We start from the raw sequence: 15,491 nt of genomic DNA, 5'->3' as shown, positions 1-15,491 counted from the left end.
TTAAAAAAAAATAATACTGCTCTGTACCGTAATTTTTTTTTAATGTATTTTTTTCAAAGGTATTAGCGGAATGGTAGAAGAAAAGATATTGAGGAAATAGACAAAGGACATAAGCAGATTAAAAAGTTAAAGCAGAATAGGCATTCGGCGTTCACGATAGATGTCTAACAATAAAACTAAGAAAAAAATAAAAAAAATAGTTTAACATGCTTCTCCGATAGATGTCGTTATTCTTGTCAGAGACTTATTAGTAAGGAATTAATCGAAATTTTAACAGTGATTACATAATATATTAGTGGTAACATATTTAATAATTTATGATTAATTTACATTCAAAAACAGGACTAATTTGATAACATCATATTAAAGAAATGTCCGTTTTAGCTTCATAGTTAAATGACCTGCTTAAAACATCGATTAAAGTAAGAAGTAACTTCTAACGGTGAGTTCTTAAGACACGAATCTCCATTTAAAACATGTGTTATACCTGTTTTTATCAAAGATGACAGAAATGAGTTTTATACTGAGATTTTAATTTCAGAAACACACCGTTATTCAAGTCCTTAAAAATTTAAATTTGGAATTTGAATTTTCGCATTTGAAATAACCGTCATTATCTGTGGTAATAACTACAGAATTTATTGTTATCTCTATTTAATTCAAATAGAAAGAAAGGGATGGGTTATAGGTGTTACTATGGTAGACTAGTAGGGGGTGTGGTGGTAGGGGGGAAGTGGGAGGGTCAGTTTATACATTGAATCGTGTCTCAGATCCGTCAGCCAGCATGAGTGTGACAGTGCGAGAGTTAGTCCAGACGAGACGCGCGAGACGAGCGGGGTTGAGTCGCGCCACGTCCGCCATCGGCGCTGTGCTGTAACACTTCACGCAGCGAGTCTGCGCCGCGCCCAGACCGAACATACCTGCAACATAAATAGTATATAGTTAACATAGTATCTACTATTTGAGTTGGCACGTTGAGTATATCAGTATACTTAAGCGGGACGTGCCAAGTCATGTGCTCGGTCAATTCAAGGCTATTTTCTACTAACGAATTCTATTAATTTGTTTACTGAGGCACAATATATGGTCATTATACGACAAGAAACTTACGAAACAACCCGCATATTGTTTACGATTTAGTTTCCAACTATTCGAGTATGAAATGGTTAAAATTGTCTTATTTCGTATGTAGAGTTCAGTTTAAAATTCAAATAGTGGATATAAGATTTGCATTTCTAAAAAGTTTGATGTTGTGTGTGTGTGTGGTGAGATGACTGACCGGCGGTGGTCTGCCAGAAGGAGAGTCGGTTGTCAGCGGTGGCGTAGGAGACGAGGTAGCGGCCATCAGGGCTGAAGGCGCAGGCTGTGACTGGACCGCCATGTGCCGCCAGCGACTGACACCGCCCTGCGCGCAGCTCGTACAGCGCCAGCTGTCCAGTGTGACTGCCCACTGTACACATAAAAACATACTAGTATACGTCTTTTCTAATATCTTGATGACTCAAGGTCATCCTTGTATACCTAATTTACTCTGTACATCGATTCTTACAATATTACGAGCTATCAATATATACGACAACTTTATACAACAGCAAAGACCAGATTACCAAAAGCTGGTCCACTAATGTCTTAACAATAGCGAAAAAAAAAAGAAAAAAAGTTACTTTTCTACGGAATTCAAGAAGACAATTCAAATTACATAAGTCCTTAAAATTGTTATAAGTAGTTTAGCTTACAAGATACAATATAAGAATGTCATATAAACAAAACACATTAGTTAGGAGAATAGTTGTAAAATATTGTCACCTGCAATCCTGCGCGTGGCGGGGCAGTGGGAGACCTGGTTGTATCTACAGATGGCAGGGAACACCTCGTTTAGACCCTTACTCTTCAGGTGGGACTGGTCCACGCAGTGCAGAATTATGTCCATCACCTGTTAAAAGAAAAAGAACAAAGGAATATTTTGTTACATAGTTACCCTGAAAACTTGTTTTTAGCATCAACGACCATGGCTAAAGAAGAGCCTGTGCGTGATATTACATGATTGCACAACAAGAACAAGAAGGTATTACTACGTTCTGCATGTCCGGACTCAGTTTCATCCGGGGCTGAACTGGTTGTATATGCTGGTCCTTCGAGCCGGATGAGACTGAGTCTGGACATAAAGAACGTAATGCACGGGTGGTTCACCTCCTATGTGGAGATATAAAACCTTCTTGTTCTTGTTGTGTCGTCGATACGGACACTAGTAGATGACCCTTTCAATGTAAAAAACTGCCATAAGAACCTTGTGGGTTTGCATTATGTTTACCTCAACAAGTAATTCAGCGACTTCAGCATGCATCCTGTCGATGAGCAGCTCGATGCCGCGCAGCACCTCGGCGCGTCCTCGCTGCAGCGCGAGTGCTGCTGGCGGGGGCGGAGCGCCTGCAGCCGCCGCCGCACATCGCGCCACCTCGCGCGCCATCGTCGTTATAAATGCAGCCGGTCTGCATACATAACATTAATATCCCACTGATATAGATACGTTCATTAGAAACTATAGCTTCTGTTTCAACTAACCGTCGGCTTCTGAGACAAAAATTGCCGTTTCAAACATATAGTTATTCTTTTTTATCAATGACAATGACAAGGATAACGCTATGTTTTGTACAAAGTACAAAGTTGGTTTCAGGAACTAACGATTAAACGCACCTCTTGAAGTTCTTGACGGGTAATTCTATGTCTAATAGTTTCTATCTTCACCACCGCTACGAATCGAAAATGTCAGTTCCAAAACAGCAAAAATCAAATAGACACGTAATATCATAGTTCATAACCTGTCCATGTAAATAGATTAGTGAGGTGGAAATGACAATTTTTGCTTTGTTTTTAAATAAACGTGAACAAACAGTAATATAGTTAGTGTGACCTGGAAGTGGCGATGAGTGTGAGTGCATGCCGCGCTGTGCGACAGCTGTCAGCCTGTGGGGTGAGCGGCAGACCGTACGTCATTGACGGCACTAGCTTGTCCGCGTCGGAACACATCTCCAGCAGACCTGGACACACATCCTTACATCGAAAAATGTCTCTAACAACTTCATAAACTTCAAATAATCCATGAAATATTATTTTGTAGCTTGGCATAATGAAATGACACAGCAAACCATCAAAAGATCTTATTTGGACTGGTGAGAGAGGCGCTGTTTTCGTGGTTAGGTCTGTCAGAAAATATGTAAAACCTACATGGACATAGAAAAAAACATAAAAGGAAATCACATGAAATGATAGTTACAGTGAAAAAAAGGTCTGATGACACTTTTTCGAGTTTGTCAGTGGCGCTAGGGAACTCATAATTTATTATAACTTATGCTCACTGATCAGACATCCTTGTCAGTCCATACGTACTGTAACCCGATTGACATACTTAGGTATCATGAAATATAAGTTTCTTAAGTAAAAATAACATGAGATATAAAGGATCACCTAGCAGCACATGGCTGACATCCAAATATGGCTCCCAAACAGCGAAGCCCCGACCGAGCAGGTCGACAGCGGCGCGGCGCAGCGGCGTGTGCGCGGGGAGCTTGGCGCTGCCCGGAGCCAGCAACAAGTGAGTCAGAGCCAATGCGGTTAAACGCGCTAAGTTGTTGGATGCGCTCAGTGTGAACCCTAATTACCATACATTAAGAAACATTTTGTAATATGAGACTCAGATGATGAGTAGAAAAAATTAGGAGACAGAATTTTTTTCCTAACATTTAAAAAATTTCTAACAATAAAAAAAAACTAAACTATTTTATAGTTAATACTATAATGCACGAAAATCTATGTGACTACCAATCTCACAGTTAAATTGTTAATTAGAGTCATTAAGTGTACATTAATTTCAAGAAATTAAAACTAATTTCTGTTTGAGGAACCACAGAATTAGTCGAAGAGCGTGCAAATAAATTTCAAAACAAAGCACATAGAAGCAAAAGTGGCACAACTATAAAAGTGCTTCATTTCCGCATTCATTGTGTCGTCTACTGGTGGTCTACTGGTGGTTTACAGCCGGTCTACTGCTGGTCTACTGGTGCTATCAATGGATACATGAATATCACCTCACCTTCTACAATGGAACTCTTTCTACTATCGCCGTCCTTACGCCGCTTGCTGCCTGCAGCTCCTAAAATATTGTAACGCACTCCAATTATAGCAAATCATAAGAATTAGCAAAACAATGAAGTAACAAGCAAAGAAATTATATAAAAAAACGTGAAATGTACATAATGTAAAAATACATGTATCTGAAAAAAGCTATAAATTAAATGGGTTATATGTCAATATCGACTATAAGTAAAGGTACAAGACAATGGTTCCAACAGTTTTTTTTGTAAATATGATACTAGCATATTCTTTGTACGACCAACTTATGTTTTCCTAATTATTGCATAAAAAAAGCTTTACCTTCACTGGCTATGTCCTGCCCAAACTCCGCCCCTATAACACCGAGCAGCACCACAGCAGTTGTCTGCTTGCGTTTCAATTCCGCCAGAGAAGATGGCTTGCGGACTATCTCTTCTTCTTCTTCCTCCGACTCTACCTCGGGCTAAATTAATATTACACCAATCAAATAATCATACTAACTGTCGCTCACGACTTCGTCATCTTGGTTAAAGCATGGTTCAAATTGGTGACATTAATGGTTAAAGTTGGCTTGAGCAAAAGGTAAGAAATTGTAAAGAACTGAACACCTCGATGTTCCAGCTGCTCGTTTGCTCCCTACTCTTATAAAAAACTAGGGTTGGTAAAACTACGGGATGGGATAAAAAGAGTTATACGAGGAGATAACAAAACACTATTAAAATTTTAAAGTAAATTCAGTAATTGATTTAGATGAGTAGATTTAGTATGTAATTAGCCTTACCTTTTCTATTGGCTCTTTCTGAGCGGCGTGCGGGTTGATGCTTTCAGTGTGCGTGTAAAGCGGCAGGAACTGAGCCCAGCTGTCCACCAACTGCTTACGTCCTTTGGGACCCAGTCTAAAACAATTACCTCTTACTTGTCGAGAACATTACACTTTGATCATGACCATCTATATAGAGATTTTAAAGTTATTTACCTGCCAAGTTCAGCCAACAATAACGCCTGTGAAGCATCCCGCACCTCCAGGCACTGGTGCTGCCATCTGCGCGCCAACATTTCTACTTGAGGGCGCTTGAAACTCTTCGCTCCTGTTATGTTATTAATTACTTACGTTCATATTTAACTAGAGTCACAACACTTAATATTTATTCAATATTCCAGCATGCTCCTTGAGCATAGTATAAGTGACCTACCAGCAGCGACCACCTTGTCAGGCAATAAGACACAGTGTAACGTGGCGAGCAGAGACCAGCCCTGCTTGATGTGCGCCTGCTGTGCGGCCAGCTGCTCCTCACGCTCCTCGTCCCCACCCCAAGACGACGTGCGGGTCGTTGGTCTGAACAAGATAGTACCTTCATAAGTATTATGAAAAAGGAAAGGTATCACTGTCTAAAATCAGCCAAGTATACGACGCCCAGTCGGCGGAGAATGAACTACAAAAGCTTCCAATCTAAGACTTTTCGGCGTAGGAGCGACGAGTCCAAACTGTTATTGTCGGAGGCCAGACCTTTTTGTTAAGACGCTAGATTCTCCGAGATACTGACCTGTGCATCCTCCTAGCTACCTCCTGCTCAGGCACGAAGCTAGCATTGCTCATGGACATGAGAGTATTGGCCAGAGCAACAATAGACAGCAAGTGGTTCGTTGTTAGTGTCGTGCTGAGCTCCCAATGGAGCTTTGATGTGAAAAGTCTGTGGAATATTCACAAAATTGCTAAATTCATTGCCTAACTAATAATTCTGCTCACTAATACAAAGAAGAAAGAATGAAGTTTTACTTAATCTACTTCTTTTTATTATTTTTTTTTAAATCAATCCTTCCAACTGACCTGGTAAGTTTCTCCTGCCTTAACAGCTCGAGCGGTAGATCTGAACTCAAGAGCGCGGGGTCGGTGGGCGCTGCGGCCGCCGCCTCCGCCCAGCTGCCAAGCCAAGTGGGCAGCTGCACCGCCATGTGCCCGTGTCGGGACACCACGCCGAAACACACTGGCACCTGAACACATAGAGGATTTAGTACAACTCTTCTTAGACTTGGACTGATCAAAGACTTGGATTTAACTTGAGTTGAAATTCATTTAAGCTAAGGGACAAAATAACTAAGCGAAGTCAGAGAGGATTAAACGCATTATCTCAGCTCACATATTATTACAGCTTAACGAACAGCATCTCAACTCACGAAAAGTATCAAAGAGAAGAAAGAAGAATAAATAGGATAGAACTAAATATGAAGCTAAATATAATTTCACAAGATTGCATCAGACCATAGGTCGTAGCAGGCCGAGCTTGGACTCGCAGACCCTGTCGAGATCGGGGTCAAGACCCCAGGCGTGCAGCAGCGACATCAAGATCTGTGCTATCTCCATGGTGTGCGGGGGCTCCGCCAGCGAGATATCACGGGGACGGTTGCGCTTTTGGTTAAGTTCATCTGGAACAATAGAAAAATATGAATGTACACAAATTCCTTAAAATAGAGAAGCGCGACATGGCAAAAAAAATCTTTAATGTATGAAACCAATTAAATTTTTTTTCAACACATCATCTTAAACATTATTGGAGCATAGAATAACGAACAACCGTGAGTTTCTGAAACAAAAACTCCGTTTAAAATATATTGTTATCTCTGTTTCTGTCAGAGATAATGACAAGAGTGGCGATGTTTTTCATACACAGATTTTGGTCTCAGAAACCAACGATTAGTACTTTATTAGTGTGTTTTAACATATACAGGTTTAAGATATCATATTATTTCTCTAGTCATAATCATATTACTAAATTGGTTACGATGAAATTTAGAGTTTCTTCGGTGCAACCAAAAAAAAAAGTAACTAAACCTCTACACAAATAAAAAACACATTCATATATAATATTTAGAAATCTAGCGAATAATCACGAAACATTTATTATGTTACGCCTTTTAATTTCAAATATTCACTGTTACCTGTTGGTTTTGTTATGCAATTGCGAAATGTCTGACCTTGACGTGAATTTATTCAGACATTTAATATAAAACGCCTATACTAACAAACTGGTATATAATTTATTATTAAAATACACATAAAATAAATTAAAACTACATATTTATCTTGTTAAATTGTGATTATCAATACAATTAAATACATACATATAAATTATTCCATACATTTTAACCGGAACATTTGTAATCGTTTCCTGATTCAATTATTGAATTTATAAACACTTTTCAAATTATCATCAAATTAATAGTGTTTTTAAAACCAATATCTACATTTAAAACATATTGTTATCTGTGTTTTGTCAAAGATAATGACAGGGATCACAATATGTTTTATACAATGATTTTGGTCTCAAAAACCCACGGTTAAGCTACAGATTGGAATTGCCAAACGGCACTGATTGCCATAGCAGAATCTTAGTGGCCATTGCTTTATTTTTTCTGGTCTATTTCGTTATGATTAGAAGACGAAAGACTCCCTCGTGTTATGTTACATCATAATAATATATAATTTAGTTTAATTGGTATTAAAATAAGTTTAAATATTATTCTATGCTGGTAGCGATATGATATCGGGAACTGTTGAAAGCGGCTCTAGCATTCGAATAGCCCTCGTATTTACTACAGTGACCATGATCAAATACCTTATGATAATTGCTTCAATATATATAATCACTAGCTGTCGCCCGCAACTCCGTCCGCGGAATTAAAAAAACTTAACATTTTAGGGGGATGAAAAATAGATGTTGGCCGATTCTAAGACCTACTCAAAATGCTCACAAAATTTCATGAGAATCGGTTAAGCCTTTTCGGAGGAGTATGGGAACGAAAATTGTGATACGAGAATTTTATATATAAGATTTTTAAAGATTTTCATATTTACAAAGAGCTTGTTTTATGAAGCGTAGCTTTACTGAATGCACGGTAGAAGTTTAGTTGTCGTGTTAAGTAACCGCGAATATTTTACACTGTTTCACTGCCGATGCAAATATTTAAAATATAATTCTGCTTCTTAAAAGACATACAATTACAATATTATTTTACTTATCCAGTGGTACAGTCAGCTAAATAATTATGTATACATTTATAAAAGTTGAGATATTTGTACAGGCCTTGAGTTTTCTAGAACCAAGAATACATTTTTTTTGACAGTGAAGGCCTCTAAACTTTTATAAATACAAATGTATGGAGCTGACTGTACATTACCAATGTATAGTCGTAGTCTATGGTCACCATAGTTCGACCGTACAATAAGATCACGTTTCGTAATCCGTAGGCCGGTGCGGCGGCGGGGCGCGGTCAACCTAGTTCATGTCCAGCCTTGATAGTCTGATGCATATCCGTAGCTCGGACATTACGCATTTACGTGACTTAAAGCGCATAATGCATGCGCTTTTAAAAGCTTCACTTTGTAAACGTTTTAATTGTAATATATATGATATTTACTACCGTCTCTATATTTAGAAACTGCGAACATTACCAAAACACACATTCATATTGTCTCTGAAAAAAAACTTTTTTTTTGAATGGAAACAAACTGGGGTTTTGTTTGTCGCTTTTGTCCATATTTCAAATGTTTATTATTATTCGGATCAAACATTTTCAACAAATAATATTATAGTTTACTAAGCGCTTTCGTTTACAAATGCTGGTAGGCGGTATCAAATTTAAACGCACCGTGGTGCCGCATTCGCAAAGCTTACGAAATAAACAATCCTTAGCTTAAATATCGCGTGTAACGAGGAAATAGATATTGATTTCATCATTATCGCCGACTGGTTATATATACTTAATATATCAAATAATATAAAGAAATCTTATATATAAAGTTATCATGTCACAATGTTAGTTATCGTACTCCCCCGAAACGGCTTGACTGATTTTTATGCAATTTTATATGGATATTCAGCGCAGATGGAGTCGCGGATGACAACTAGTATATGTATATATCTCTACTTATTTCCTTCGACATGTCATATAAGAGTAATAATGAAAGTAAGTTTGATCTTTAAAATCACTTAAATACATATTGTAAACTTAAAATAGATGTTTAAATGTCAATGTTAATGGATAACCTTTGGGATTTTAAGGTCTAGATAATAACATTTCTTTCCTTAAGGGATTTTCCTGATAAGGCAAAACTGTAACAATACTTGACATTCGATTTGCGGATGTTGGTTTACGCAGTTTGTAATACTTCTGGGTTTTCACTAACAAAAACATGTGTAAGTTACTGTCCTTGTTTTTATCACCTATAACTTTTCGGCATTCCCCTCTTATTATATTCACGTTTAGTATATATTTTATAGGTTCGACAATCGAATACTAACTGTCGCTCGCGAGTCCATCTGCGCGGAATTAATAAAAAAAACTTAATTAGTAGCCTATGTGTCCTTCCAGACTGTCTTCCATATCTGTGTCAAATTTCTTAATAATCATACTAATGTTATAAATGGGAATGTTTGAATGGATGAATGTATCTCCGGAACGGCTCAACCGATCTTGATGAAATTTGGCACAGATGTAGAACATAGTCTGGAAGAACAAATAGGCGACTCATCAAGTTTTTGTTAACTGCGCGCAGACGGAGTCGCGGGCGACAGCTAGTATAGAATACACAGTTCTTTATTATTAAATGGGTGTGTCAGATGGCGACAGATGGCGTGCAACTGTGCTTCATATCTTACACACATCTGAACTATAAATGGAAGCAGAAACAATGACTGAGATTGTTTGAGGGCAAGTCACTGTGCTATGAGAACAAATATAATAGGGTTGCCAATTTTATTTTTAAAAAATATCGATATTTTTAGCTCAAATAAATAATGGTAATGAAATTATACCTAATTATTTATCATCAAAGATGTTATTTGGACTGACGTTTTAAATTGGTAGAAGAGTAAAAATAACTTAACCGAATCCAATTGGATTATATTGGTAGGTAATTGTTATTGATTGATTTTAAAATCGTGCTTTACCTTGGGTTTCTGAGTCCAAAATCTCAATTTAAAACATATTGTTATTTCCGTGTTCTCAAAGATAATAACCGGAATAACGATATGTTTTATACAGAGATATTTATCATCAGAAACCCACGGTAAATGATGAAAAATTAAAGTACGAATGACTATCAACCCTATACAAGGTGTAAATTTTAAATTCGATTTCCTGCGGCTACATTTTGAACTTTGAGACGATAATAATTGGTATATAATGCTACAATTAGTCACTACATGTGGGCATGTGTCATGCCACATAAGGTCTGGTGTCAAACCTGTAGCATGACCACAAATGTCAAGGTGGCAATTACAGTCGAGAACTGAACAAGTAGACTATGTCACTTGTTGAAAGGACATAATGTTTAGGTTATTTTAGCAAACAGGATAATTAGAAGTCTTAAGACTTTTATATTCGACATAACTATTGCTCGTTTGCATGACAAGAGTTTATAAACTTAGTTAACATACACCAACCTAAATCTTACTATAATAATATTATAAATGCGAATATTTGTATAGATGGATGGATGGATTGATTTGTTCAGTCCTTTTGGATCTCCAGAAGGGCTGAACGAATCCCGTTGAAAATTGGAGTCTTCCAGACTAAGTTCTACGTACAGATGGAGTCGCGGGTGACAGCTCGGTTCAAATATTTTGGAATAGCCCAATAAAAAAAATATATGCTTTTATATGTCCTATTTATCGAGACACAAATAATATCAATATTTGAGTTGGCTCAGCAATAAGGATAATAAGAATTGAGTGGGACAAGGCTACTGACTGGTATTTACTGCGGCACCGACGAAATGACAACTTGTCTCCGGATCTATGCAATAACATGGGCGCCTACTGGCCTGGATATAGTGTTGTGATCGGTTTATCGATAAGAATATTTATTTACTTAATACCAAATATTATTTTATTCTTTCTCTCTCTCTCTGCCTAGCTTTTATTTCATCTCCTTACTATTTGCGTCTTGAAAAAATGGTGATTTATTGTGACAACTAACGTACTTACTTTTGCAAACCAAATACATAATTTTTATTTTAATAATTAAGCTTTTTATTATATTAAAGTAAAAAAAACATCTAACAAGCGACAGTAACGAACTAGAATTAAAATAAATTTAAAAAATTCGTTTATCGACCGGAAACAGAATATCGATATTTCCTTCTCACAACGTAACATCACTACCGGCAATACGAACCTTGTACTTTAGGAAAGTTGTCCGGCGCAGTAAAGCCAGTTTATGACAACCTGTCATTTTTTTTATGAATTATAGATACAAAGACTTCTGAGTCACACGTCCTCGTACATGACAGTTGTTAGAACTTTTGTAGTCTATAGTTAAGAGGCACAGCACACCTATTTCTAGACTGAATGTCTATTCAACTTGTACAAAGTAATAACTGTTGCTCATAGCTTCCAATTAAAGAACTGAATAGATTATGTAATTGTGGGTTTCCACTGTCTTAACACCTGTTCAAAAAGTTAACTCTGTTTTTAAACGTAATATATTTTTGGTACAATTTAAATATGTCTCAAATTACTTGGTGCTAAAATGACCTGGTAAATATTAAGAAAAGTGAATGCGTTTACGCTTGAATTATCTGGGATATGATTACATAGAACTAAAGTGTAACCTAAACGAAGCGGAAACCGCGATAGCTCAGTGATTTAGTGCAAGATTTATCCATAATGATAACAGAGTTCGAATTTCATGAAAATAAATTTTTGTATCACTTAAACTAAAATAATACTACGTTAATAAACAAAATATATGTAATATTGTATAGTTGGATGTATGTATGTTTGTAAGAAGGTGACTCCAGAAAGGCTTAATTAAGAAAAATTAAGAAGAACACTGAGGTTACTTAACTTTATTTTTAAGTATGCGCGGAGGGAGTCGCGTGCGGTTGCTAGTATAATAATATTCTGTATAGCAACAACCCACATATTTGTCTAAAAATAACGTTATGATATGTGATAAGTACATGAATATTTAAAACAAGCATCCTGTAGTTACAATCGTTCGTCGTGAAATACCGTGGGAATGGCAGAATTCGTGTGAGTTCACGGTAAGTTTGCAACATTACTTTAGCGAGAGCTAAACACACGATTGAAATAAAACATGTAAGTGCTATGTTACTAATTATTTATCGTATCTACATTTCTACAATCCATTCTTCATTTGCAAAAGCCAATAACGTTTACAGGTACTAAATCTGATATTAATGTAAACATCCTAGTACAGTCAACTGAATAAGCGAGTCATTGTCCCAACAGACGACCAACGTAAGCGAGAAACTCGGGTTCGGACCCCTTTAGAAGCGAGAAAAAACATCATGGTCCCTTGATATCTCGCTTTTCAAGGTTCGACTGTATTTCCTTATTAAAACAATACTGTAACACAGACATATCTCGTGTTAGTAACAAGTTAAGCAACAGCCACTGTAATTTCATCTCCTTTTCAACATTTCCTTTACTCTGGTTTCGTTGCAATTGTGACATTCAAGACAAAACGTAATAAAATCTATGTAATCAAGCAAAACCATACTTGATGTTCTTGCAAACAGACTTAAGTAATTCGTTATACTTTTTAAGGCTCGTGTATGAAAGCGTATAACTTAAGGTCGTTTAACGAGTTATTTAACCGTAATATAGAATTAAATTTACATACAAATGTCATATTAAACATTTAACTGTTTCATTAAAATGATTTTAATTGCAATCATTTATTTATAATATACTTTACATAAAAGGAAATAAAGTTGTTTAAGGAATAAAAAATAAATTGTACAAGGAAGGCCATTGATAAGTTTATTTTGGTTGTTTTTTTTTTTAAATGATCGGCCTCGTATTCTAAGAGCCAGGTTGCGAGTCTTTAATTTGATTTTCAATTGAGATAATAGTGCGTGTAACTATTTAGTGCGTCGATAGGCGTTGGCCTTAAACATATTTACTTTGCGTTATTTTTAAGGTATGCACAGACTTACATTTACTTACTCGCACTTAGTAAGTCACTAAGGGAACCGTCTAGTTTAGTTTAGGTGAGAAATTTAGACTAAGCCACTGTTTAAATATCCCATAATTATATTGAACAGCTTCGTGCACTTTTCACTTATTAGTAATATAAAAATTTGAACTTTTGTTGGTGATATATACGATAAAAATGTTTTTTTTTTTTATAAAAAATCTATTTATTATACAATTTTCATGACTAGAATTGTACAAAGAATATTTTAGCGTATTTTCCATAAAGTATAAGATAAACCAACGACATCCGCTGTAGATGTAATTTTCGTGCAATTTAGTTGCGATCGCAACAAGATAATCAAGTTTTGATGAGCTCCATCGCAGGTTGGGTCATATGATGACACTATTGACACTTTAATGTAAGTAAGTAAACACAACTTTATGTAGGCTTAAATATGTTAAGATTTGCAAATTGTCCGTAATCGGATATCTTCGCTTAGTTATACGAAAATTGAAAACTGCTTCGAACATATTTTTCTTAAAGTTCCACTACTGAATATTTAGACAAAAACATTATTTAAATTTGAAAAAAAAAAACAGTGTAACAATATGAATTTATTTAATTTTATTGGTTTCTCCGCTGTGGAAATTCACAGTTGAACGATCAACGTGAATGTTGGTCATTAAAATCATCAGTAAAGTATTTCGATATCTTAAATCTCTTTGTGTATCTTCTTTTATTTTTTTACAACTATTTTATACTAGCTCTCGCCTACAACTCCTTTCGTACGGTATAAAGAACGTGTGTTTTTCCAGACTATGCTCTACATCTATGTCAAATTTCACATTTAAGCCGTTTTGGAGAATCTAAACATTCGCAAAAAAGATTTATACAGCTGTACAAAATAGACAAAAACAATTAAATGATTGTGTAGCTCAGACTATTTTCACAGAGCATCCAGTTCCCAACAATCAGCGGCGTCGATTATATCGCATCGAATCTTTAATTTCGACATTGACAAAGATAACCTTTGCTATTCAAGATAATCAACGCACGAGGGTCTAGTCAGCGGGGCCGCCGGGTTGGGCAATCGTGGTCAATTCTTAAGTTACTGTACTTTAAAAAAAAAGGCTGGTATGTAGTGGTCATTGTTTAAGTATACTTCCGTAGTCACGGTCGTTAGGAATCACAGAAGTGCCTGTAGATTCTAAACCTTTTAGACCTTTAGTGCTGTAAATCTTGTACTACGAAAAAGTCATGTAAAAGACAATACTCATTCTCTTATAATTTTTTTTTTAGAAAAGAATATTTTGTGTCGATCAAACAGATAACATTTCAATTTTTTTTTAATTAACTAGTTTACTTTTACTTAACTAGTAACGAAGTAGTACTTAACGGGTTAAGAAGTAATAAAAGATTTTTTTTCTGTCAACTGGAATTTAAAACTTCCATACAAAATAAGTTTGTTTTAAACAATGCAAGTTAAACCAAAATGTTACATCATGTAGGCGTATCTTATATGGTCACGTAATAATACATAAAGACATCGTCATACTGAAACTGTACGTGGTTGCATTTATTTTATCTTAGTACTTAAATATTTTTTGATCAGTTTTCGATAGCTTTATAAGTAAAAGCTTAAGAATTACTCTTTATGCTGACGAAAAAATAATCTCATTTAGATCAAATTTTGAATGGAAAACATAATATGGCAATATTTATTCAACACATAATATGCAGTATACGCTAATGTATTTATGAAAAGTAATTCGAGTAATCTTACTAATATTATAAATGTAAAGTTTAGGTGGATGTTTGTTTGAAGATATCTCCGGGACGACTAAACGGATCTTGATGAAATTTGGCATAAATATAGAACACAGTCTGGAAAAACACATAGGGTAATCATTAAGTTCTTTTAATTGTGCGCGGACGGAGTCGCGGGCTACACATAGTATTATAACTCTATAGTGTAAAATATTAGAACGTTGTAATTTCCTCGACCAAACAATTTAGCAATGCGGTACGCAGTTGATAATTTAATTTATTAATACCAACTTGGTATAGCGGTCACTTTATTGTAATAATTTTGCACGTAAACTTTAAGTAAGGCAACTGCGTAGTTTTACACAATTGCCAATAAGTTTAAATTAAGCAGGTGGTACGATATTAAAAGCAATTGTAAGTTTCAATTACGATTATATGCGAACTCTATTATATATTTTTAAATAGAAAATTTGGTACAGGGTGTATAAATACCATAATATGTTGGTAAATATGTGTGATTAATGAATTTTGATATTTTTTGTTAAACAAAATAAACGAAACAATTGAAAAAAACAAATTAAATAGACTCAGGAATTCTATTAGACATGAAATACAAAAACTAATTTCAATTTTTTTCCTCTCATTCGTTTCATTTATTTCTTATTCAC

The 15,491-nt window shown here is 35.7% G+C and overlaps 1 protein-coding gene across 4 annotated transcripts in view; it reads right to left on the bottom strand.

Annotated features, from left to right (window-relative positions):
• Positions 1–22: 22 nt before the first annotated feature.
• Rbcn-3B (WD repeat-containing protein Rbcn-3B) overlaps positions 23–15,491 on the bottom strand; it is a 57,863-nt gene continuing 42,394 nt past the window's right edge. For all 4 annotated transcript variants that reach the window (XM_013320920.1, XM_013320922.1, XM_013320923.1 and 1 more), the window contains 14 exons: positions 6,371–6,534; positions 5,939–6,102; positions 5,655–5,801; positions 5,304–5,446; positions 5,087–5,198; positions 4,892–5,006; positions 4,432–4,573; positions 4,091–4,150; positions 3,466–3,651; positions 2,912–3,038; positions 2,312–2,489; positions 1,807–1,933; positions 1,280–1,450; positions 23–920 (listed from right to left, as the gene is read on the bottom strand). In XM_013320920.1, coding sequence (XP_013176374.1) covers positions 748–920; positions 1,280–1,450; positions 1,807–1,933; positions 2,312–2,489; positions 2,912–3,038; positions 3,466–3,651; positions 4,091–4,150; positions 4,432–4,573; positions 4,892–5,006; positions 5,087–5,198; positions 5,304–5,446; positions 5,655–5,801; positions 5,939–6,102; positions 6,371–6,534 — 2,009 coding nt within the window. In that variant the 3' untranslated portion in view covers positions 23–747. The remainder of the gene's footprint in view (positions 921–1,279; positions 1,451–1,806; positions 1,934–2,311; positions 2,490–2,911; positions 3,039–3,465; positions 3,652–4,090; positions 4,151–4,431; positions 4,574–4,891; positions 5,007–5,086; positions 5,199–5,303; positions 5,447–5,654; positions 5,802–5,938; positions 6,103–6,370; positions 6,535–15,491) is intronic.

This window comes from Papilio xuthus, unplaced genomic scaffold (assembly GCF_000836235.2).
Source record: "Papilio xuthus unplaced genomic scaffold, Pxut_1.1 DF825946.1, whole genome shotgun sequence".
NCBI classification, from domain to species: domain Eukaryota; kingdom Metazoa; phylum Arthropoda; class Insecta; order Lepidoptera; family Papilionidae; genus Papilio; species Papilio xuthus.
Note: the sequence above shows the minus strand (reverse complement) of the source record. Positions and strands in the feature narration are given on the sequence as shown.